This window comes from Stegodyphus dumicola, chromosome 8 (genome assembly GCF_044657685.1).
Source record: "Stegodyphus dumicola isolate Sdum_Otavi_A_Nest chromosome 8, ASM4465768v1".
NCBI lineage: Eukaryota > Metazoa > Arthropoda > Arachnida > Araneae > Eresidae > Stegodyphus > Stegodyphus dumicola.
In genome coordinates, this window is record NC_140775.1 from 166,316,850 (window position 1) to 166,343,437 (window position 26,588).

General features: G+C 37.4%; 1 protein-coding gene across 2 annotated transcripts in view; it reads right to left on the reverse strand.

Moving 5' to 3' along the window:
* Window positions 1-15,698: 15,698 nt before the first annotated feature.
* The window catches only part of LOC118200923 (transforming growth factor-beta-induced protein ig-h3-like), a 117,758-nt gene continuing 106,868 nt past the window's right edge, over window positions 15,699-26,588 (reverse strand). Inside the window, exons 19-20 of one of the 2 annotated variants that reach the window (XM_035372914.2) lie at window positions 18,702-18,812; window positions 15,699-15,906 (exon numbers count right to left, since the gene is read on the reverse strand). In XM_035372914.2, the coding sequence (XP_035228805.1) occupies window positions 15,812-15,906; window positions 18,702-18,812 (206 nt within the window). In that variant the 3' untranslated portion in view covers window positions 15,699-15,811. The remainder of the gene's footprint in view (window positions 15,907-18,701; window positions 18,813-26,588) is intronic. The other variant, XR_004760167.2, reaches the window with a different exon arrangement.

Sequence of the window (26,588 nt, forward strand, 5' to 3'; positions counted from 1 at the left end):
TTTCAATGTTAACAGGATGTACTGGAATCTGGTGATATGTGCAACGAAAGTGGGAAAGACGTTTTTTCCATGAAAAGCTGCGTACAAGTTTGGTTTTGAGACAACTATTTTTTGTTCCGGGACCTGATGTGCTAATATTCTTTATGGTGGATGACGTGGATAACTCATGTATTTTATCGGCTACGGTGGAGGATTTATGGGGTCTTCTTTTAGAACGCCAAAATTGTTTGTGCACTAGTTAGGAGTGTCTTAAACTAGAGCGATTTTAATAAGGGATCTCCCATGCTCTTTCCAGCGATACATGCATACGTCTGATGAATTGAGAGGGTTGTTGGTCACCAGAATGAAGTCCCTGAAATAATTTTTGAATTTTAGCAGATTCACTCTCAAAATGAACTTCAGCGAAGCATTTTTTGAAGTTATAATTATTTGTATCCGAGGAGTGAGTATTATATCGGATACGCGTTATGTATTTCACAATGGATTGTCGCTTTTACGTAATTATGTTTTATGAAGTCTTTAACATCCGGTACAGGTCAGTTCGACGCCAACGTTTCGACACCAACGGTTCGACGCCAGCGTTTCGACGCGTGGTCAATTCGACACGAGGTCGTTTCGACGAGGGGTCAGTTCGACGCCATACATTTTTTGCTCTTGTTTGACGCCATATTTTTCGTATTTTTTATTTATTTTTAGAATAAGTTTGCATCATCATTCAAATAAATTTGGTGTCATCATCATTTGGTGTTTCATACCCCACATTATGGGAATTCATACATGGTCTCAGGCGTGTTCAAAAATCAATTGATCAATGTTATGAACAATTTGTACGTGGAGATGAACCGTCGCACAAGCGGAATAGATATCTGCGAGCTGATATGGGAATTAAAGTAATAGTTGAAGATTTTGAAAATCTAGAAATAATGGAATACCTGAAAGGCGTGGCGCATAATTTTGCAATGGATTAGTATAATAACAGTTCTGTGATGTAATTTTATTTATGTGTAATCTTATTTATCTGTAATTATATTTGTCTGCAATATAATATAATTACTTTGTAGCCATATGTTTATTTACCATTTGTGTATTTTGCCTTTTTGATGCTGATTTGTGAAATAAATAAATAAAAAAAACCCTCCCTCATGTCCCGGGGCGTTGACGTTGGCGAGGGGGCTTCTCACTAATCTGGGACACAAACAAAAATCTAGAACACTTTCACACATATACACACATATATTTATTTCTAATATGCATGCAAACAATTGCTAATTCAATAAATAAAAATCAGTCATATTACCCATTTATATTACTTCATATTTATTCTAAAAATAAATAAAAATACGAAACAAAAATATGGCGTCGAACTGACCCTGCGTCTAAACGTACGGCGTCGAACTGCCCCGGCGTCTAAACGGCCTGCTTCGTTAACATCAGTGAGAGCAAATTGTGATTTTAGCTGGATAAACCTTAGCGTCGGACTATTCTTCGAAAAAGGTGATGTTTTACCGCTACGCGAGAAATTTGTTCGGATGTATTGACTTGCGAAAAGGATATGGTAACAAAATTTCTTTAAGATGTAACACAGAGCATAGTAATGGGAAATTGATACAATAATAAAATATTAAAGGAAAATATAGGCATATATAAATATCATGCATATAATACTATGAATTTGATTGGTGATGAGAAAATGTGACATATGAAAGAGAAATATCGGCTTAATATTGTTATTAAGAACACTAATGACTCTCATAAAATGAAAACAATACGAGAGAAATAATTATTTAAACTCAAAGACATAGATCAGGCAGACATGAGTAATAAAAATTCGATTATGAATATTATTCACAGTTCACAAAAATTAAAAACAGAAAATTTTCACCGATTTCGTATAAAGCGGAAGGTGTAATAACAATTAAAACCCAATAGCAATCTATGTTTATAAATCATCTGGTGTGTGGCAGTTTCGGTTTGGATCGCGATACGAAAGTAAGAAGTAAGATGGCGCTGGACAAGAGCACTGCTGAACTTTCACTATGTGAAGAAAAACATCCGTTGAGAGCATGATGAGTAGAAAATCTTCAGTAAAAATCTTGAGCAGGATGATGCTGTTACAATTGTCTCAGGGTCACCTGTTGCCAAACGATGGATTAGCACGTGCATGAAAATTATCCATTTATTGACATCAACCGTTTAATTAGCAATTAAAATTTATAATTTAATAACAACAATTAGTATAAACAATAAAATATAAATATGGGAAAGATCTGTTAGGAGTACACAGTATTAAATTGGCGACAGCGCAGTCACACTGTACAACAAGCATTTAGTTTTGTTTCGCGATTCTGTCTCCGATCTCAGAATGCATTTGCGACTAGGAAGTCTAAGGCGAGTGCTGCCATCTAGTGGGAATAAGGAAAACGATTCCTCACAATGCTTTCGGACCCTTTAAATTTTGTTTTAGAGGATTTCGGAGTAATGCCAGATCAAAAAAGAGCTGTAACCCTAGTTACATGCACTACAAAAAGCAATTTTCTATGTTAGCACGAAGAACTTGATGCAGCTGTGAAGAAACACACGAAGAAGGAGAATAATTGCACAGAAAACATGAATCTCTCTTATCTGCCACTAATTATTTGATAATTTTTAGTTTTTTGTTACTGTTTGATGTATCTCGATTTTTCGACGTTCAAAAATGTTTAAAAGTATTTTAAAGTAACTTGAGTTAGTTTTAAAGTATTTTAAAGTAACTTGATTTTTTTAAAATGCGCTACATCAACACGTAATTATTACATAAAAATAATTTAAATAATAGTTGAATAGGAATCTGAAAGTCATTCGAAATCGCCCAAAAAACTAACTTAGTAAGCTTTATAAAAGAGATTTTACGAACCTGCCTCCACAGCTGTTGTAGTTAGTGAATTTTAGATTAATAAACATTAGTGAAGGAGACACATTATGAAAATACGGTAGTTACAATATATATATATATATATATATATATTGTTACAGTTTTTCTTATTCTTTTGACACCAGTTGTTACGTTATTTTCTTCCTTCACGTTCGTACGGGGTTCGTAGATATGGAGTGAATAACGACGACACTTGATGGAGTATCGAAACACACTTTATTTAGCCAATATTAATGAGGACAGCTTCAATAACACTTTTTACGGTCTTCAAAGATCAACTATACACAGCCTTCACATTGTCAGGCAATAACGGTGGAGACAGCTTCCTGCAAAGCACCCGTTTCTGCTTTCCGAAGTACAGCTCCCGACTCTGCTTGGTCGTTCTCGGAACTCCACGTACTCTCGACACTCTCCACACTACAACTCGCGATGCACTCGACGACCACCTCGGCGCTAGACTTTGTGACACTCGCTCAATGACTGACTATCAGCTCGCTAGACACTAACTGACTGCGGACCAGCAGGGTTTATCTAGCTTTCGGCTTGTGTTCGGTAACATTGTGGCCTAAACCGGTAAGAATTCGTCCCAGAAGGTTCTCCGACCGTCATGGTATATCGCCAATTTTGTCACCAAATTGGCGATTTCTCGCCAAATGTGGCAAGCATGCCATACTTTTCCATTTTATGGCAACCCTAAAACTGCTTCGCGGGGCCGCCATCTTACCGCGCCTGTACATTTGGTAAGAATATATAATAAATTCTAGGTATTTATCATACACTGTGATATTATTTACACATGCATAAATTTTTCATGAAATATTTTAAGTACTTCTGTATTATCGCAACTACTTTGGCTCAGTTTGACGAATTTTAAGGAAGAAAAAGAACAGCTACGTTTATTGTAAAAAATTATATATTACATACATACTGTTGCGTGCGTACGGGTTCGTTACGAAATGAATGCACAAGTCCGATGAAAAATGAACAAAAATTTATTATTATCACAACATAAATGCTTAAATTTTCTCAAATTATCATGCAGTATTACAATATCTCACAGTAGTTATCTTTTAACTACTCGAATGTCAATTAGAACGTCATTCAAAACAGCTAAAGAAAGCTAATCCGCGAATTCGCTACAATCAACAAGAGCAGTTTTCTAAACAACAACAAACTAAGCAACTACCACGAACTGAGATGTTTTCCTCCTTTTATAAGATTTTAAAATCACGCGCTAGAATTTTCTAGTACATTCTTGAAATCAAAAAGAGATATTTATTTAATGCACGCGCTCTTGCATTTTCAATTTTCCGGCTTAGCTTTCTTTTAATATTCGTCACGCGCTGCACTGCGCGAGAAATAAAACCATTTAATTTATAATTGAACTAACATTAGCTTTTTAAATACGAAATTCGTAACACTTCCCCCTTCCCAAGGACTGCACGCCCCGGGCAGTACAATCCCTGGACAGGAAGTCAAACTTATAACTGAGGCATAAATGCAACTGAGGCATAAGCATTACATTACAATATCAAACATGAACAATAAATGCAATAACTAGCTTAAACAAATCAAATGCTATCAAATACTAAATACAAAACTAATACTAAATACAAATCAAATACTAAATGCAAATCAAATACAAATCAAATCAAATACACATTTAAAAACAAAAAGGACCATGGTCTTATACTATTTACAATTATTTACATTACGTACTATGGCCATAGTAATGAGCTAACCTGTCGTAATGAACGACTTTAGGTTTAGAGTTCGAAGACTTACGAATCCGAACCACGACGTTATTCAGTCCTTTCCGTCGAGTCTTCCACAACCACACCTTGTCTCCTTCGTGGAATTGATGTTCAGTAGCTCTGGTGTTGTATCGGGTCTTCATCTTCTCCTTCGCCAAGTTGACTCGCTCTCGTGCAAAGTTGTGCATCACTTCAAACAGGATCTTGAATATATTCCTCAGACGATGAAGGAGCATCCGGAGGGCGGCCAAACAATAGATCACAAGGCAGACGAAAGTCACGACCGAAGAGCATCTATTATGGAGAATAGCCGGTAGTCTCGTGGACAGCACTGCGGTAAGCCAGTAAAAACAGTGGTAATTTCTTGTCCCAGTCCTGTTGGTTTCCGGAAACCACTAATCAGAGGTTATTAAGGATGGTTCGATTGAACCTCTCTACCATGCCGTCCGACTGGGGATGTAATGGCGTCGTTTGGGTTTTTTCAATGCCGAGTAGTTTACAGAGTTCTTTGATTACTGCCGACGTAAAATTCCTTCCCTGATCGAAATGTAACTGAAAAGGCACTCCGAACCTGGAAATCCAGTGCTGTATCATCACCTCAGCTATTGTAACAGCCTCTTGATCAGGAATAGGATAGGCTTCAGGCCACTTGGTGAAGTAATCAATGACAATGTGTATGTAATTTTTGCCATCAGCAGTTCGTGGCAGAGGTCCCAAGATGTCAAAGGCGATACGTTCAAACGGCGCACCTACGTTGTAACGTTCCAGCTTGCCTCGGCTGCGTTTCCTCGGTCCTTTCCGACCGGCACAGGCATCGCAAGATCGCAGTCTGTCAGCACTTTTGCACGTCATCCTTTGCATTATTCCAGTAAAAGCACTCACGAACTCTCTGCAAGGTCTTCATTATTCCAAAGTGACCTGTAGGGCTGTTATGTAGTTCTTTAAGGACATCGGGAATGCGGGATCTTGGAAGTAATAGTTGCCATCGGAACGTCTTCCCATCATCCGATTCGAATTTCCGGTATAAGACGCCGTTTCGAATGTGAAGTGAATCCCAGAGTCCCCGATATTGTTTGGTTGTAGGACTACAGATAGAAATGTCCTGCCAGGTAGGTTTTCTGCTTGATGACTCCATTAAATCAATTATGGGTTTAATGTCGCGGTCTTCCAGCTGGTCTTTCCTGACTTCATCATCACTCCACGGTTCTCGTTCAGCCGATGTTGATGTTGTAATTTGTCTTGCGACCGGAGTCAGTAGCTCGTATTTCGCTTCCACCCTGGAACAATATAGGCAGCTTTCTTGGCAAGGTCTTCTAGACAGGGCGTCGGCGTTTCCGTGTGATGATCCCTTACGATGACGGATAGTGATGTCATATTCTTGGAGTCTCTGTATCCACCTGGCTATTTGACCCTCAGGATTCTTGAAATTTAAAAGCCAGGTCAATGGTGCATGATCGGTGCGGATCAGGAATTTTTTGTCGTATAGATAGTGATGAAACTGTTCTACAGCTTTGAGTATGGCGAGCAACTCTTTCCTGGTGACACAATAATTCCTCTCCGGTTTAGACAGGTCTTTCCTGACTTCATCATCACTCCACGGTTCTCGTTCAGCCGATGTTGATGTTGTAATTTGTCTTGCGACCGGAGTCAGAAGCTCGTATTTCGCTTCCACCCTGGAACAATATAGGCAGCTTTCTTGGCAAGGTCTTCTAGACAGGGCGTCGGCGTTTCCGTGTGATGATCCCTTACGATGACGGATAGTGATGTCATATTCTTGGAGTCTCTGTATCCACCTGGCTATTTGACCCTCAGGATTCTTGAAATTTAAAAGCCAGGTCAATGGTGCATGATCGGTGCGGATCAGGAATTTTTTGTCGTATAGATAGTGATGAAACTGTTCTACAGCTTTGAGTATGGCGAGCAACTCTTTCCTGGTGACACAATAATTCCTCTCCGGTTTAGACAGGCACTTGCTCCAGTACTCCACTACACGTTCTTGGCCGTCTATTTCTTGGGACTAAACAGCACCGGTCGAGAATAAATGGTCGGTCGAGCTGAGGGTACGTCAGGATTGGAGCATGTTAAAGCCTCCTTTAAGTTGTTAAATGCATCCTCGCGTTCTTTTGTCCACAAGAACTTTCGGTTGCTTTCTGTCAGCTTGTGAAGGGGTCTTGCGATGGAAGAAAAGTCCTTCACGAATCTCCTATAGTAGGTGCAAAGCCCTAGGAAGTTTCTTAGCTAATGGACATTTTCGGGACGTTTCCAGGATTTAACCGCTGATACCTTTTCAGGATCCGTGCGCACACCTTCTGCAGAGATGACATGTCCCAGGTAAGTCACTTCTTTTCGGAACAATTTGCATTTAGCGGAACTCAGCTTCAGATTGGCTTCTTTGAGTTTCTGAAGTACCTTTCTAAGATTTTCTAAATGTTCTTGAAAACTCTTTCCGACGATGATGATGTCGTCCAGGTATATCAGGCAGGCTTCGTAGGAAAGGCCTTTCAAAACAGTCTCCATAGGACGTTCGAATGTTGCCGACGCATTACACAGTCGAAACGGCATCACCTTGAATTGCCAAAGCCCTTGTCTCGTAGTAAATGCCGTCTTTTCTCGGTCATCAGGCTGTATTTCTACCTGCCAATACCCACTCTTTAAATCAAGTGTTGAGAACCACTTGCTTCCAGAAAGAGTGTCTAGAATGTCGTCAATTCTAGGAAGAGGGTAACTGTCTTTCTTCGTAACCTCATTCAACCGGCGATAGTCGACGCAAAATCTTGTTGAGCCGTCTTTCTTTCTGACTAGGACGATGGGAGATGCCCATGGACTTACTGAAGGCTCAATGACATCGCCTTCTTCCATATCTTTTAACAGTGTTCGCACCTCTTCCTGTTTAGCAAACGGTAGACGTCTTGGATGTTGCTTGATCGAGTGATGATCGCCGGTATCTATCCTATGCTGTGTCAAACTAGTTTGACCCACGTCAGAAGAAGAGCGGGAGAAAACAATTTGAAGATCTTTAATGACGCGATCGGCAGCATTCTTCTCTTCATCGTTTAATTGCACATTCTGAAGTAACTCTGATGTAATGCTTTCTGAAGACACGGATTCTTGGATGTTACTCTTTCTTTCAACGGTGGTTACTGGAGTACATGCTGCAACCACTTGACCTTTCTTAATAATTCTCACCTTCTCAGTTACATTGGCGACTCTCACCGGGATAACCGTTCTGGATAGGTAGACGAGTGTTGAGGCTACTAGTACTCGTTTTGGGCTATTACAGTTATTGGGATATTCTATGATGCCGTAGCGGAAATTTCTGTTTTCGGCTATGGATCCATCCAGGAAGAAAAATTTCTGTTCTTGCCGGTATTGTGATATTGTCTTGTGCTATGATTTTATGGACAGATTTAACTTTTTCATCATTAACTCCAAACAACTATGTCCTCAGATGTAGAATGCAATTCGTTATTTTTAAAGTACAAGGAAAAATTGTATTTCCTTAAAAAGTCCAATCCGAGTATGCAAGAATCAGTGATCTCTGCTACATATGCCGTGTGATGGTAAGCGGCACTTCCAAACGTGATGTTAACTAAGACACAATAACTAAGACACAATAACACGCCGAATAAATACTAATTCAGAAGTCAAACAACAAAAATCAGCGTTAATTTACAAAATTTTCACAGGACTAGTTTCGATGGTTTTACCGAACCATCATCTTCAGCTGCAAAACCGCAAATGAACAAGATAGGAAATAATGTTTAGATAAGATAAGAAAGCCTGGACAAGAATAAGCAAGTGGCGCCATCTGTTGGCGAAACCAGAACTAAAACATAATTTCTCTAAAAGCCGAAGGCAAATTTGGATTGGAATTAGGATCGTTAACTAGAACAGAAAGATTTTTATGAATGTGAAATGCCTCTAGAAAATCCAGTTCTCCAATGGAAGATGTTTTTTGAATAATTTTGGCAGCAGAAAAATTGAAAGTGTGATTTTCGGACCAACAATGTTGAGCAACAGAAGACTTCTGTGTTTCCTTTTTTCTAACATATGCCTCATGTTCTTTGACGCGAAATTTTAAGGCTCTCTTAGTTTGGCCAATGTAAATTAAACCGCACTGGCAAGGAATCCTATAAATACCCCAGGAATTCATATCCGGAATGGGGTCCTTGAGTATAGAAGTTGGAATTTTATTGATGGGAGAGTAAACAACCCGAAAGTTAAATTTCTGCAAAATATGTGCAACTTTATAGCTAATTGATGGAAAGAAGGGAATGACAAGAGAATTTTTATAATCTCCTAAAATAAGAGTGTGGCTTTTAGTGTGTTGAGATGAGAATTTTTTAACTGCTTGATTAATAATGTTGGGTGAAAAGCCCCTGTCAATAGCTATTGCTTTTAAATAATTTAGTTCTTCATCAAGGGCTAGTTTGGAGGAGCAAACTTGAAGAGCACGGAAAACATAGGAATAAAATGAAGCTAACTTTTGTTTAGTCGGATGACATGATTTAAAGTGTGGTGGAAGGCAAACCGATGAAGGTTTACGGTAAACTGTAGTACTGAAGTTGGATGTGTTACGTGTGACCAGAATGTCGAGAAACGGAAGAGAATTGCAAGTCTCAAGTTCAAAAGTGAACTGAATAGCAGGATCAATAGAATTCATTGTTGAAAGAACTCTATTTAAATCATCTTTATTACCTTCAAACAGGGTAAAAGTATCGTCTACGTAGCGGAACCATGCCGGGAAGTTTAAAGTTTCAAACAATTTTGATTCATAATAATGCATGTAGATATCAGCCAGGATGGGACTGAGGGGGCTTCCCATGGCTAATCCCTCAGTTTGCTTGTAATATTTATTTTGGAAAACAAAATGTGATGTTAACGTTTATTTTTCCATCAATGTCGATCTTCTCACCGGACACAGTCTGTAGGGTAACGCAGGGCGGCGTCCAGATAAGTTTGCTTTCCAGTTGCTGAGCCAAATCTTTTCGGATGATTGTAACGTTGGCTCCTGTATCTATAGTCATATTGCAGAGAACTCCATTAATATGCCCTATTATGAAAAGTCCATTTATGCCGCCTCTCACTGCAGAAATCTGAAGCGCTTTAAACTGGGGCTTTTCATTATCTGGCAACCTCCGCCCCGCGAGATGGCCACTAATTAGTTTCCCTGCTGTTTGTTAGGAGCGATCTTAACATCCGTACCCTGGGGTATTCTGCAGTTTCGTCTAATGTATCCTTCAGCACCGCAGTTCCAGCACTTAACGGTCGGTTTCTTCTCACCAATATTCCGTCTCAAGGCGTTCAGTTGTCTAGTTAAATCGTTTAGTCGAGCGGTGACGTGATCCCCTGGCTCCTGGCTTGAGCAGCTTTGACTGGGTGGCGGTCTCAACGAGTGGCTTGCTATGTTGTGTCAAACTAGTTTGACCCACGTCAGAAGAAGAGCGGGAGAAAACAATTTGAAGATCTTTAATGACGCGATCGGCAGCATTCTTTGCTGGGCTGCCTCGAATTTCATGGCATAGACTAAAGCGCTTTTCAAATCTTTAACATCCGCCATTCGCAGTGCTTTCTGTATTTCAGGGTCCCGGATGCCATCGATGAAATATTGCAGCGACAGGATTTCCCTCGTTTCTCTCGGGCACTCCGTAAAGGCGAGGTGGGACAGTCTTTCAACATCCGTGGCGAGTTCCTGGAGTGATTCGGTGGGCTTCTGTTGACGAGATTTTAATTGAAGCTTGCTGTAGTCTTTTAAACATTTCTCGCCAAAGTGCAGCTCCAATGAGTCGGATAGAGCTTCGAAGTCAAGTCTTTGGTTTTCGGGAAGCGTCTTCAGGATATCCGCTGCGTCTGCTCTCGGAGAAGCAGCGAGATGACAGGCCTTAGTTTGGGAATCCCATCCATTCGCATCCGCCACTATAGAAAATTGTGTTTTATTCTCCTGCCAGGAGGTCTTCCCATCATATGTCGATAGCTTCAGAGAGGGACAAGCAGGCATGGGTAGAAATTTTAAACCATCCGAAGTGCTACCTGCCGTCGCTACGAATTTCTTTAAAGTGTCAAATTCTTTGGCGACGACAGCAGAAATTCTGTCTTCGATTTGTTGTTCAATATGTCCTTGGACGGCAGAAGCTCTTTCTTCAATTTGTTGTTGGAAGGCTGAAACTCTTCCTTCGACTCGTTGCTCCACAGCCGACATTCTATCTTCTATTTCATCTCTGATAGAAGAAACCTTTTCTTTAATTTGCCCGACTTTATTTTCGAAAGCTCCTATTCTGTCTTCCATAGCCTCAAATTTACTTTCTATTACGCAGGTTATTTCTGTTTTCATTTCGTCTTGATTTGCTTCAATCTTTTCTTGTACAGCTTTTATGTCTTCTTTAAAAGTTACTTGACCAGCTTCTAACATTTCGTGAATGGCATCCATTTCCTTTTTAACGGATCTCATCTCTCCTTTAACGGAATCTTGGCCCAATTTCATTTCTTCCTTAACGGATTCCTGGCCCAATTTCATTTCTTCCTTAACGGAGTTGACAGCTCTTTCCATCTTTTCTTGGAAAGAAGCAAATGCAGTCATCATTTGCCTGAATTGTTCTTCCATCGCTCTTGTTATTGGCATTCAAACCCCACTCCTGACACCAGAAATTGTTGCGTGTGTACGGGTTCGTTACGAAATGAATGCACAAGTCCGATGAAAAATGAACGAAAATTTATTATTATCACAACAAAAATGCTTAAATTTTCTCAAATTATCATGCAGTATTACAATATCTCACAGTAGTTATCTTTTAACTACTCAAATGTCCAATAGAACGTAATTCAAAACAGTTAAAGCTAATCCGCGAATTCGCTGCAATCAACAAGAGCAGTTTTCTAAACAACAACAAACTAAGCAACTACCACGAACTGAGATGTTTTCCTCTTTTTATAAGATTTTAAAATTTACGCGCTAGAATTTTCTAGTACTTTCTCGAAATCAAAAAGAGATATTTATTTAATGCACGCGCTCTTGCATTTTCAATTTTCCGGCTTAGCTTTCTTTTAATATTCGTCACGCGCTGCACTGCGCGAGAAATAAAACCATTTAATTTATAATTGAACTAACATTAGCTTTTTAAATACGAAATTCGTAACTTCCCCCTTCCCAAGGACTTCACGCCCCGGGCAGTACAATCCCTGGACAGGAAATCAAACTTATAACTGAGGCATAAATGCAACTGAAGCATAACTAACATTAGCTTTTTAAATACGAAATTCGTAACAATACATATCATTGCATACATAGTCTAAGCTTCAATTATATTTATTCCAAAAAACGCCGCCCGACTGGTTAGTGTTGCTGACTGCCTTGCCGAAAGGCCCGGTTAGAGTCCTGGAGTAGATATGGATGTTTGTAAATGTATAATGTGCGTGCGTGCAACATGGGACACTCTAAATATGCGACTATCCGGAAGTCCTCTCGAGAGGTTGGGGAAGAGGGGTAGGAGACCCTTGTACCCGACGCGCCGAGGTGCTCTTTATGGAGTGGTGCTCTCTAAATTTGAGAGCGGAACTGAGCAAAGTCATAATGTCACCGGATCAACTCTGCATAGGTGCTCATGCCTCTTACCAACGACAGCCGCAGTCTTGTATTCTCGCCACGATGAATTTCGTGGACTTGGGCCGACTATAGGCTCGTCCAACTGGCCAACTCTAAATTCACGAAAGTCACTCTATAGGTCAGACAAGTGAGCATCAGCATTCGATGCAGCTGATGAACAACAATTCCAAAAGACAGTTAGTTACAAATGGGCTTTTGTTTTTCTTGTGGTGGAAATTTCGTAGTTATCGCTTTGAGAAAGAATTCAATGCTTTGTTCCTTCAGCGAATTTTCGACAAAATAAAGCATTTATGCAGAAATTTCGCCTGTCTTTTCTCGGAAAGTGGTACAAGCGGTGCCATCTGTCGGGAAGAGACCGCAGGTTAAATTGATTTTACCATTATACATTTAAATTATACATAAAAATACAGACGCAGAAACCATCTTCTTTCACAAAAATACAATTAATGTTAGAAAGAATGAATCCTAGATCATTTGTCATAATAATAGTAAAAAAAAAATTTAAAATTAGATAAATTTTTGAAGTAGATGTTTGAACCCTGTGATTTCAAGGGGTTTTAAAAGGCTCCCTGTTTAAAAGTACCCTCTTGCATTTAAAATTAGAGACAACTATTTGACATCTTTTATACGGAAATACAGATTTTTACTGTACAGTATAAGCTGTTAAAAAATGTAATCAAAATGCTTTCCATCCTTCCTGAAAGTGTGAAATAAGCCAGTAATGATTATTGATGGAAAAGTGTAAATCAATTTCAGTTTGTTTAACTTTTTCTTCGCCTTTTACATTTACAGCATGATTTTGTAAGTGCAATAATAACACTTAGCATTCTATTGACTCTTGAAAGTCTTTGCCCTAAAATAATTTTATACGTAATTAATACCCTACGTAATTATGTAGGGTATTGATACGCACATAATATTATATGTATCCTACGTAATTACGTAGGGTATAAATACTAGAGAATTTCCAAATTTTCATAAAAAGTTTATAAAGAGGCGAGAAGTAGAGCGTGAACCGTAAGAACGTAAAAACCGTTAACGATTGCAATAACTAATACAATTGTAATTATATTTAAGCAGCAGCAGAATTTGTAATGTCCTCCCGTTTTATTTGTATGAAACATCTCTGGAATTTTTCGAAAAATATTCATGAAAATTTTCAATTTTGAGATTCTCACCATCTTAGATTCCTAAATAGCTATTGACTATTCTTAGAACGATATCGTGTGAGATTCTTGGAATGATATCACGTGGATACAAGCAAGCGCATTGTGTGGTCACAGGTATAAGACGAGAAATGACTAACAAAAGATAAGAAAAAGTGAATTTTCAAATATAATCATAGATTCGAAGATGAGCCAGAAAAACCTGCCATAGTGTCAGATTTATACACACTGGTATTCAAAACGTAAGCAACAATGCAAATTTTAATCAGATAACCATGCAGTTGCAGAAAAGAGGTTCTTGCTATCATTTCAATGAACACGCAATTCAGTAGAAAGGTCATGCACATGCAAATGTCAGGAAAAACACGGCTACGTGATCGTACGCAAGACGCATGCTCTCCACTCGAGACTACCATAAAAGGAAGGACGGAGACGCAATTAAAGACATTCGCTGTAAGTACAAGTGAAATCTTTCGTGAAATATGGCTAGAAGAAATCATCTGGATGACTTCACTAGTGGAAGAATGATCGGAAAGCTGGAGGAGGGGCGTAGTGGGACCAGTGTGGCTGAAGATTTCGAAGTCAACAAAAGTGTCGTTTCGCGGGCTTGGAAAAACTTCCAAACCATAGGTACAGATATTAGAAAGGTTGATGGTGGCCGCTCCAGGACAACAACTGCAACAGATAACTGATATATCGTTGTACAGGCGAAAAGAGCTCAAAACCACTCAGCAAGCTCCACAGCTCAGCAACTGTGTACAGCAACCGGCGACAATTGTCGTGGTTTACTGTGTCCAGACACCTTCACAAAGATGGCCTATTCTCCCGCCGTCCTGAACGCTGCATCCCTTTGAAAGTTGGCCATCAGCGCCACCGCTTAGTGTGGTGCAAGAAGCGCAAAAACTAAACATCTCATCAATGGAGTCGTGTCCTCCTTGCGGATGAGAGTCGTTTTAGTACCCCAAGTGATTCTCAATGCGAACTTATTTGGAGAGAGGTTTATCTCAGTAACATCACAGAAAGAGACCATTACGGTGTCCTGGAGATCTCGTCTGGGGAGGCATTATGCTGAACGGGCGGACAGAGCTCCACGTTTTCGACAGAAGTTCTGTAAACGGAGATCGTTATTGTCAGGAGGTGATTCTTCCCTATGTGCGTCTGTTCCGAGGTGCAGTTGGACTAGACTTCATTTTTATGAATGACAATGCACGGCCACACCTGACTCCTGCTGTTCAGAAGCTACTGTAAAGGGAACATATCACTCGAATGGAATGGCCAGCGTATTCCCCTGATTTAAATTCCATAGAACATGTGTGGGATGCTTTGGGGAGACACCTTGAAGCACGATTACATCCTCCGGCGAACACCCAACAACTGAAACAGATGATGATTGAGGAATGGGCACTCTCACCTCAAGATATGTTGGACAATCTGGCGCTGAGTATGGGAAGACGGTGAGGAGCTACCATTGCAGTAAGGGAAGTGCATATCCCATACTAAGGAACATCTGCTTGTTCATCCGTAGGCTATTTTTAATTTTTTTTTAATATATACAATCATGTGTAACGATACTAGGAGTTCAATAAAGCCTGTTTTTGTTTAATTCCATACTGTATGCATTGTATGAATTTTTGCGCAATTATGCTTTCGTCATCGTTTAATTACAAAATGCTGCCTCTTATTTCTGAATTTCATGTCTCTCAGATGATATCTCGTGGATTTATGTCAAAAAGAACACCTGTTGCTTAAGTTTTGCTTACCAGTGTAGTTTGGAATGTATCGACATGGTGTCGAACTGATACTAAAAGAGAAATAACATCGGCATACCACCGATTTTATTTACGAGTATAGTAATGAAAGCATAAAAATTGAATTTTAATAATAATATACTAACGAGTGAGAATTAATGCATATTTGTCTCTTACACAGAGTTGTTCTAGGTACAGGATCGACTCTGCGTAGGGTTCATATCAGCATACTACAGAAGTCAACAAAGGTATATTATTACTACTTCCAAAAGTGGATTTATCTTATTGTAAGGGGCATTTATTTGCTTTTTAAAAATGTAAGTATGTAGAGTTTATAAGGTATCTTCTGCCCTTTTTCCGCACGCCTCCGTGGTGTAACTAGAAACACGCTCTACACGTATTCAGGAGGTTCGCAGTTCGAATACCGGCGAGAGCGCTGTGGATTTTGAAAAATTAGAATGTCTCTACATGTTAAATAGCCTTTTTCGATGTTTCGTTACAGAAATAAAACAACACAAGAAAGAAATGTTGATGTTTTATTTAAATTAAATGGTCTTAACGAAATGTGCGAATAAGCTGATCCATATCTTCGAACCAGAAAACCATCAATGGAAACTGTGCAAACTAGCAGTTCATGGAGGTAAAAGTTCAGCGACAACATGCAGAACTCCATTTGTGGCACTCATGTCTCCGTATAGGAGTTTCACACCCGATATAAGAATGCAATCTGGAAAAAAAAGAATTATACTAACTGTTAACAAGTATATATAAAATAAAACATATGCTGAAATGGTTAATTACAAATGCTTCTCTTAAAGAAATAAAAAAAATCACAATAAATGCACTACACAACCGCTGTCAAATGTTATTTTATTGAAACACAGACAACTTTTATACATATTTTACAAATACTCAATGTGTCCGCCTCTGCTGATATGGCAGACATTTACAGGGTGATCAGCGAATAAGCCCTGATTTTAAAATTAAATATCTCTACAACAAAGATCGATAGAATTATGCGGTAAACTGTGCGTTTATTAGCAAAACTGTAAAAATGGTGTACAAGAGTTTAGAAAATTTAGTTACGAAAATCGTCAACAGATGGCGCTGTAATCGCAATGACCTATCAATAGCCTTTAACCTTTTCCCGTGGGCTATAGGGGCCAATTTCGAAGGTATTATGACCATTTAGTCACTTATTTTAAATGAAAGGAACAGAAAAACAAATCGACAGGGTCTTGCATTTACTACTCCATATTAAGGAGTAAATTTTAAATGTCCATAGTTTACTGAAATTTCTTGAGACACATTGAAAGTGTCGACTGTTGGCTAGTGAAACGAGGCTAGCGTAGAAAGTGAAATAATGTATTCCATTCAACAACGTGTTTATTATTATTATTATTATTATTATTATTATTATTATTATTATTATTCTGGAATTTCACCGATTAGAACACAGTCCTACGGCAACACGTCGCAGTTTCCAAAACCGATTCAATGTTCCAGTTGGACCCGATGCGAAAACCATTCGCATGCTCTTCGCGAAATTCGAACGGACTGGCAGCGTAGCTGATGATCGAAAGGGAAATGCTGGGCCTAGGCAAACTGTAGTCACTCCTGAAAATGCAGCCAAATATTATGGAATTGTTCATTAAAATCCTAGAAAAAGCATCCGACGGATTGCATCAGAAATAGCCTACGGATGTTTCCATACAAAATCTAAGTCACCATGAAAGGTGTGCAACAAAGGGTTGACTTTGCGAATCAGATTCTAACAATGATCGAGAATGACAGATTTGATGTGAGCTGCATCTGGTTCACAGATGAGGCACATTTTCATTTGAATGAAATTGTTAATAAACAAATCTAGAGATTTTGGTGTTCCGAAAATCATCATTTGTGTGAAGAGAAAGCACTGCATTCGCCTAAAGTTACTGCATGGGCTGCGGTATGCGCCAAAGGAATTATCGGACCCTTTTCCGTACGAGAAACGATAACTACTGAACGTTACGTTACGACTTTGGAACAGTTTGTCAGCACTCAACTAGCGTTGGAGAATCGACCAGGTATCGATTAGTTTATGCAAGATGAGGCTCGACCACATCGAACAGATAAAGTTTTTCGCTTTCTTTATGAATACTTTGGGAATAGAGTAATTGCGTTAAATTATCGGCAATTTACTGACACAGGAATTGCTTGGCCTCCATATTCTCCCGATCTGGTCCTTGTGACTTCTTTCTGTGGGACGCATTGAAAGACACTGCCTATTGAAACAATCCCGCTTCACTTTATTTATTTATTTTTTTTTTTTTTAGATTCCTTTCAGGGAAAGAATTTTAAGCGCAGAGCGCCATCTGTTAATGACTTTCGCAACTAATGTTTCTAAACTTTTGTACACCATTTTTACAGTTTTGCTAATAAACGTACAGTTTACCGCATAATTCTATCGATCTTTGTTGTAGAGATATTTAATTTTGAAATCAGGGCTTATTCGCTGATCACCCTGTATTTATCAATGGGAGAATTTAGTTGAACACGATGGCTGATGCCACATTTGAATGAGGAGACATATGATTACCTAGTTCAAGAAGATAATTGTCCGAGGTTGAGATTATTGACACTATTTATGCGAACGTCTTTATCAAAATTTTCAGTAAAGCTAGAAAGCATTTGAGAAAATACCTATTCAAAGGTGGATACGACGCAAAGAACGAAGAGATCACTTACTAATACGATGGCTCATCCCTGGTGGTCGGATTTAATCTTATAGGACTTTTTCTTGTGAGAATTTATTAAAGCTACTTGCTTTTGCTGCAAGCTCTTGTTAGTCTTGATGATCATCACAATCGTATAACCGACGTCTGGTCTATTGCCAGATGCTGGCATTCATGTGAAGCGAAACGCACTCTCGCATGGATATTTGAAGTATCAGCAAAGATCGACATATTGAACAATTGTGAAATATGTAAAACAATATTGGTGAGACTGTTTCTGTTTCAATATAATAAAATTTGAAATCAACTACGCTATTCGTTACGAATTTTTACGAATAACCTGTATGCATTAATTTTGCTTAAAATTATACACTGTGTTTACTGAGAATTATACAAAAATAAAACATTAAAGAATTGATTTCAACAGAGATTTTTAGTTTTACAGGTTATATTCGAAAAATTTGGTATCCGTGGAGGAAGTTTTCAAAAATTAAAATATTCGCTATGGTTTTAGTAAATAAAGCATATAAATCTTCATATCTTTATATCAGATTGGAAATTTTGCTGATATTTTGAAGTCTATCGTATTAAGCGTTAAGTAATCATAACAAGTACAATTAAAAATAAAATTTTTCTGGTACAGTTGAATTAAAATCTACATTAAAGCAAATAAAAATACTTTTCAGTTAAATTAAATGTATGTATGGATTTTAAGGATTACATTTTAAGCATACATGCTAACAGTGCATTCTATCTTTAATTAAAAGCGACTTGTCTCAAAATTTAAATAGAAACATTTAGCACCCACCTGGATTTACTTGTACTTTAAGCGTTGTTTCAGCTAGCGTCTCCAATACCTGGCCATCTTGCAGTCCATTGCTGTAAAGGCAACCTCTCACCACATACCGTTTCACAAATTCTAGGGAAAAGAAATAAAATTTAATAAATGCAATTTCTACGCTTAAAATAATTGAATTCTTATAACAATATCTGAGAACACCGAATTCGCCCCTCTCGTGAAACATTGCAGTGTCATAGAGATTCGGAAGAACAGCTATGGAGATAAATGTTTTGATAACACTCGATTTAAAAACAAAATTAATTTAACAATTATGGGTACTTTTCTCGCAAATCTCGCCAAGCAGACTTTATTGGCGACAACACACAGTCATATATACACATAAAAAAGTGAACAAATGTTAGTTCTAAGAATTTTTTATTTTGAAGGCATAAACATTTTAATATCGTTTAAAATTTTGTAAAAAGACAATAAATTTGTAAAAAGACATTAATTTAAGAATTAACTGTGCTTTCATGGTACAACATCCTGATTCGCCGGTTTATACTCGCGTGACCCCAAATGATCTTATTTCACGTAAACTACGCTACAAAAATCTAATTCTTTCAGTAATTATCTATATTAATTTCAAGTTAAATCTTAATATGGAATACAAGTTTAAATGCAAGAATTATTTCAGTTCGTACGAATAGCTTAATCAGAAATTATGTAAAACCGCAGTGCTTTACTTCGATTGTGCATTCTCATTGGAATTGATGAATTTAACCCTTGACTTTGCCTTTTCTATATTTTCGCCTTCGGGTGAGCGGTGTGATTGAATCCTAATTGATTTAATTACCGCGAATGGCCTTAAGGCAGAAAATTGAACTACCTGTTGTTATACCATTGGTAAAAATTCGGGAAAATTGCAGAATCCCCCAAAGCTTGGCACGCTTTTAAGAATTGCACATACTCGGTATCCATGTACACTTTGACCTATTTTCACTTAAAAAAAAATCCCAGAATTGCACGAAAATGGCATTGCGCACTACCTTGACTTTATCCATGTACACATTGAGCTATTTTCACTTAAAAAGTCAAAGAAAATTGACAAAAATCCAATTCTTGTTACTCTTGTAAAAAGCGCCAAACAAACGCCAATCAAATAAGTGGACGATTCTGCACTTTACCCCAAAATTCTATATAGTTGTATGCCAGTATTGAAAAAACAATCAATCTGATAAAAAATAGCTGCGACTTGTTTTGAAAATGAGGCATAAACTTACCAGCGAGGATATTACGTTTGGCATCGGTTATACCATTTTTTGGTGGCTTTATCGCCTGCGTCGGCAAAATGGAAAAGTACCCAATTATGTTCACTGATTAGACTCGAAACGTATGAAAAAAACGAAAACATATCCTGCATTAAAGAATTTCCAAAAAAGTAATATATTTTTACTTCCTTGTACGAAGTAAAAAGGAAGTATTGTAATGGCGCGCTTTCGAATGCAATTTAACGATGTTTTTGCGTAATATCTATACGTAAGGACAGAATAAAGGACTCTTTTCCTCCAAAAAAACTAAAAAACTGCTTTAAAATGAATTCTGAAGAGAATTTTTCGTGGCGTCTGTACGAACGTATGTACGCGTACGTACGTACGTACGTGCGTGCGTACGTACGTATCTCGCATAACTCAAAAACGAGTAGCCTCAGAACGTTGAAATTTTGTATATAAGACTACTATAACATGTAGATGTGCACATCGTATTTTGGTTTCAATCGGCCGCGCCAAACGTGTATAAATATATTTATAAATATATCCACTCTGTTACCCGGCTCAGTGATCTCAATTTATTTACTCTTATATGTTTGTAAATTGTACATTTTTTGCTTTAAAAATGATTGAATTATGTTGTTTTTATCTTCCGGTTAAAGTTTTTATGCCTTTCGTAATTCTGGAAGCAATATTTGTACAATTATCAACAATTTAAAAGCTGTTTAAGTGCGGTTAAGTTTTAAATAACATGGCGGACATATTTGTTTAAATTTGAGACAGCAGAATTGTAGATTTGTTGCCGATCTAGAGACACTAAGCTTCGCAACACAAAAATAACGCCTTCATTTATTATTGCGAATTAAATCATGCTTAATCCTTTCTGGAATTTTTTCGAGGAAATAAGTATTTAAGATTTACTTCGTAAATTTTAATACAGATATTTTGAGTTTTTATGTATTTTTGCCTTGTCGCGAAGTGAGAACTGAATTAATTGAATGAGAAATACTCAATCGTCTGTGAAAAACTGATTCTTTTTCGTTTTGTTTGCTTAATTTCTTTTATACATCGTTCTAGCTTTGTTATAGTATTTGAATAGAACATGTGTCAACGATTAGATAATTCTTTAAATGATATAAATTTTGTGCATTCTGAGTTATAATATGAACGAAATATAATACTGTTAAGTAAACCTAGCGTCAGAGTGTCGCTATGGTAAACAAAGTGAATTTTAAAGAATGCATTTATTATATTGTGGTTTATGCGCTGTCGGCGAAAGTAGGTTTAATTCAATCTAATAAGTTAAATGAAATGCAAGAAAAAATGCATATAATTTAATATTCCGTACAAGGAAGTCATGTGGTGTACACATCAGATTTTTTCTGTACATGTGTTCTGAGAACATAAAACAGTTGTATTATTAGAATTGATGCAAATAAATCTTTTAGCACTTTATAATAAACCTGTTATATAAATGTGGTATCTTGGTGATTGGATAGTTGAAATGGATTGGAGATGGTAGCGTTATAACAACTTGGAGAAAGCTTTTCTGCATAGATACAAAGATGACACTTACGACAGACGTGGCCGAAGACAATACTTGATTTATTTGCTGGACAACTAATTATTGATACACATATTCTCCTCCACACATCATCTTGGGTCCAATATGCACCCAGCAATTTTTAGAAACTTACATTTTCAGACAACGGACGATAGATAGCAATTAGCCCCAACGTGTTAGCAACGCAAGGCAAAGTAAGAAGCCAGAGGCATTCAGCAGAACGCGGGAATATTTACATATTCAGCAGAAGCCAGAGGCATTCGGCAGAGTTTGTTCTCTGGTGAATGCTTGATTTGTGATTGGATAAAGGATATCCGCATTGCTACGAGTTACATAAAATGACATGATGTGGATTAATTTTGAAAAGACGCAGTTACTGTAAACAATTGCTAATATTAGAACAGAAAGGGGAGATACACAAATTAAAATGAAGAATAATTATGGGGGTACAGATAATTTGAGTTATAATTTGATTGACATATTATCTTATATATACATGTTTAAAACTGAAATTTACGCGATTTCCTCTTTTAGCGTTAATTTCGATCTCTACATAGTTTCAGTAGTTCCGTGACGATCAATGCATGACTTTAATCAATTAAACTAAAATATGAACAAACGTTTCAGTATTTTATTTTATCCATAACATGTTTATACTTGAATTCGAACGACTCCTCGGTTTAGTCGTAACTCCAATTTAAAGGTATTTTCATAGTTTCGTGACAGTAATTCAATCAAATTTTACTGTATTTACGACCTTTAAAGAGTCCTGTTTAGTTTTACTAACAATTATTTTAATTTGTAATCCTTTCCTGATTTCTCTCATTTTCCCTCGCATTTCCTCGCCAGGATGTAAATGGCGTAGGAGAACGAGAGTTCTTTAGAACTCCCAGAGCTAGGGAAGGTATTGGAAAGAGGCGTTATTGGACTTCTATGATTTCGCTTCAACAATGAAAGATTTATTAGCAGTAATCAATGCGGTTTCAGACAACGGTCTTCAACCATCCAAGCGGTCGTCAACCAAGTTCACCATAAGAAATGCCACTACAAGTGACAACGGACCATCGCACACGCGAATTCTTTCCAAATATGGACAACAAAACCAGAAGTACACAAATATTCTTAAGGTAATATTTGTCGGGCTAATAGCCCATTCCCGGATTACTTCTGCAAGAAGGACCCTGCAAATACCAACACTTGGAGAGTTAGGTCACTTGGATCATTATGTTTTCAAATGTCCGCTCACGAAAGAAAACTTCACGAAAGAAAACTTGAAGGGACCTTCTAACATTGACATAACTGGTTGAAACTAAAAGGGCGTGATTTCGTTAGTGAATGCGCACATTTGCTATTTTGTTCTCCAGACTGTTAATCTTAGTAGCGGCTACGCATTCTGGCCATCTAGTTAGCATATCGCCGGTGCAGGTTTCTGAGGCAGCCAGTTAGATTAATTTGAATTGTGTAGTCTAGCACAATATCTTAACTTTTTAAATTTATTGTTAAATCACTTTTAAGTTCTCACCGCATGTGGTCCGTATTTTGAACAAGCACGTAAATCCCTGCCTTCTGTTAAATAATTTGCGATAAATAAAAGGGTCTTTTACACCCTTTCTCTGTTGTGTTCATCTTCGCGACATCGGGAGAATTCACTAGGTAAAAACTTTAAGTAGATCTAGATATCATTTTATACTTGCAAAATATACTAGATCTCACACCCTTAATCTCTTAAAACAAAATGAAAACAAATATTTTAGCATTTATAATGTACGTTACGACTGCAGTTGCAAATTCAAGCTAATCCACGGCTTAGCAATAATCCTAATTTAACGATAATTTAAAAATTTCCTTGACCATAACTGAATAGCCGTTTAATATATTTATGCATTTTACTTTCTATTATCAGCCTACGTAAGGCTCACATAACGATGAACTTTCTAAACATTGCATTTCATTTAACTCTTTGAAAACCGAAGTTTTCGCTAACCTGTATGAATAAAATACCGAACCGCCCGAAAAGGTTTCCGAGAGTCACAGCAACTTCCACCCCTCCCCATCCATTAACGCACAAGTGAAGATTTCAAATGTCATCCTGTCTACTTCCTAACAAATTAAGATAAGCAACCACAAATAAATCTTTTTAGGACAAGCTGTCTGCAATAAACTGATACAATGCATTTGGAGAAACTGCACCTGCTACTGCATACCTTAATGAAGGAAAGAAAACAACATGGGAATTTTAGCCGTTTCGGGCGGTTGTGGTCGTTTGAATGAAAGGCCGTCTGGGTCGTTATGGTCTTCAAAGAGTTAAGTCGAAAGGCATCTAAATGATTACACTGCACTAATAACTACACGATCTAAGCATGGTTGAAATAAGCGTTGGATACGAAAATTACAGAGAACTAGAGTAAAAATCCTTTCCTTCTTTCAATATAATGGATATTGAACCTTGTAGGAAGAACAAAGCTAAATTTTCAGAATGAACAAAATACCTTTATTTGAATTTTAAAACAGAACCAAAAAAATAAATGCTGCAGCTCTTAACTATCAAAATTTTAAACTCTTAACTACTACAGTTAAAACTCTTTCAACTATTAAAATACTGAAACATTAAACTCTTGTAACAGCTTTAAATAGTATTAAAATCTTGTAGTTTAAATAGATGAACATTAAGTTATTTGTGAATGGCAATATTCGAAACCAGACTCGAGTGCCACGTGCGACTCTCGCACGAAGAATGTAATTTATTTTTAAATGTTAGAATATGTTTTCTCTTCTTGTTTGTATGTCGCCATTTTTTTTAGTGTTAAATAAAAATTATTGCTGTGTTCCATCATTGGAGTTGCTTATTATCGCCAAAGAAGCATCACAGTCATAATTATTTTGGAGGCACCGACCAAGATCGAATAATCGTGCGTATTTTTATTTTATTAGTTCATCACTGAACATAATATTAGTGATACCAGATTATTACTTCCTGTTCATATAGAATTGCTTTATTTTATTAGTTCATCACTGAACGCAATATTAGCGATACCAGATTATTATTTCCTGTTAATATTAAATTGTCTTATTTTATTACCGTATTTGATATTATATTTAATATTCATTTTAGTTGTGCAGACGGTAGATATATATATATATTGCTCTATGTTATTATTCTTATTTTAATCACAATTAATGTGGTAGAGAGAATGAACTTCATATAATTTAAATATTTCATTTTTGAGGTATACGTACTTAACAAAGTGCATTTAATTTCGTGATTCCTGACTGCATTAATTAATTAAAGTAATTGAATTGAGCTATTTTGAGGAAATATAAAGAAAACAGTGTTCGTTAATTTTAAACATAGAAACAATGTCTTACTTAGGAAGAACTCGTAAGGAAGATTTGCAAAATCTCGCGGCTGAACTGGGAGTTCATGTGACTGCAGATTTGAAAATAGTCGATTTAAAACAGAAAATTGTTGAAAGTAGAGATTATGATGAAGTATTCGTCAAAGGAGTCTTAGACACAATAATAGAAGAACGGAAAGTGAGGGAGGAAAGGGAAGAACGGAAAGAGAGGGAGGAAAGAGAAGAACGGAAAGAGAGGGAGGAAAGGGAAAGAGAAGAACGGAAAGAGAGGGAGGAAAGGGAAAGAGAAGAACGTAGGAGACAGGAAGAAGCGGAAGAGCGGAGAAGGAAAGAACAGTATGAATTAGAGAGATTAAGACTTGAAGCAGAGACAAAGTCTCAAAATACCGGACAGATCCGGCCGAAAACGGAGCTGCGTCACCTTATGCAGAAATTCGATGACAAGAAAGGAGATATCAGTCTATATTTGCTATTGTTTGAAAGGCAAGCAGAATGGGCTAAAATTGATAAAGAAGAATTTGTATCTCATTTACTAGGACTACTTCCTTACGAAGTAACCCAGTTAATAGCTAGAGAACCATCCGATAAAGCTAAAGACTATGAACACGTAAAGAATTTATTGTTAAGACGGTTTAAACTAAGCCCGGAAAAGTTTAGGCAGAAACTTATGAAACATCAAAAGAGTACCGAATCCACATGGGTGGATTTCAATTATGAAATAGAAAATTATTGCAAGGAATGGGTGACTGGTCTAGGAGTTAAGACTTTTGATCAGTTGCTAGATTTGATGGTGATTGACCAACTTAAGCGTCGAGTTCCTCCTGAAATTCGAGATCATTTTCTTGATGAGTGGGTAGAGATGATTTCATCTAAAAAATTAGCTGAAAAACTTGATGCCTATGAAAACGTTTGCGGAAACTTTAAAAAAAAGCCTGTAGTGGATAGGCAGAAAGAAAGATACAATGCACTAACTCAAGGTAAATTGAGTTCAGATAATAAAAATAAAACTGAAAACAAAATGTCATCAGGATTTAATACGCAAAGCTTGTTTCATAGACCTAGAAGTCCACGTCCAGATGATAAATATGAAAAACGAAAGACGCCACAATGCTATCAGTGTGGGTCCTATCAACATTTAAGGCCCCAATGTCCAAAACTTAAGAATAGTACTGAATCTCCTGCTAATCTTAACAGAATTAGTGCAAAACCAGAGGATAAATTTCTATTACCTTATACTAGTATGGGTTACGTAAATGGTCATAAAATTCCTATATTAAGGGATTCAGGTGCTAGTATTGATATAGTTTGTCGCAAATACATCACGCCGGAAATGCTGACAGGTGAAAATGTGTGGGTGCAACAGCCATTAGACTTGAATCCAACCTGTTTACCATTGGCTGAGATCGAACTAAATTGCGATCTTGGGCGAGTAATAACTAAGGCTGCCATTATTAGAAATGAACTCGACAAAGGAAGGTATTTATTAGGCAATCGAACTTTTGCACTGTTGAATAAACAAAGAAAGGAGCCTGATAGTTGTCCTCACCAGGTTAATGCTGTCTCTACTAGAGCTCAAAGGAAAAGAGAAATAGCTGAAGAGAAGCTCTTGGAACCGATGAAGGAAGAAAATAAAGCATCCAGATATGTTTTTGAAGAAGAAGATAATTTACCGGAACTAAATACGGAAGATGAAGCTCTCATGAAACTGGTAAAAATTGACTCA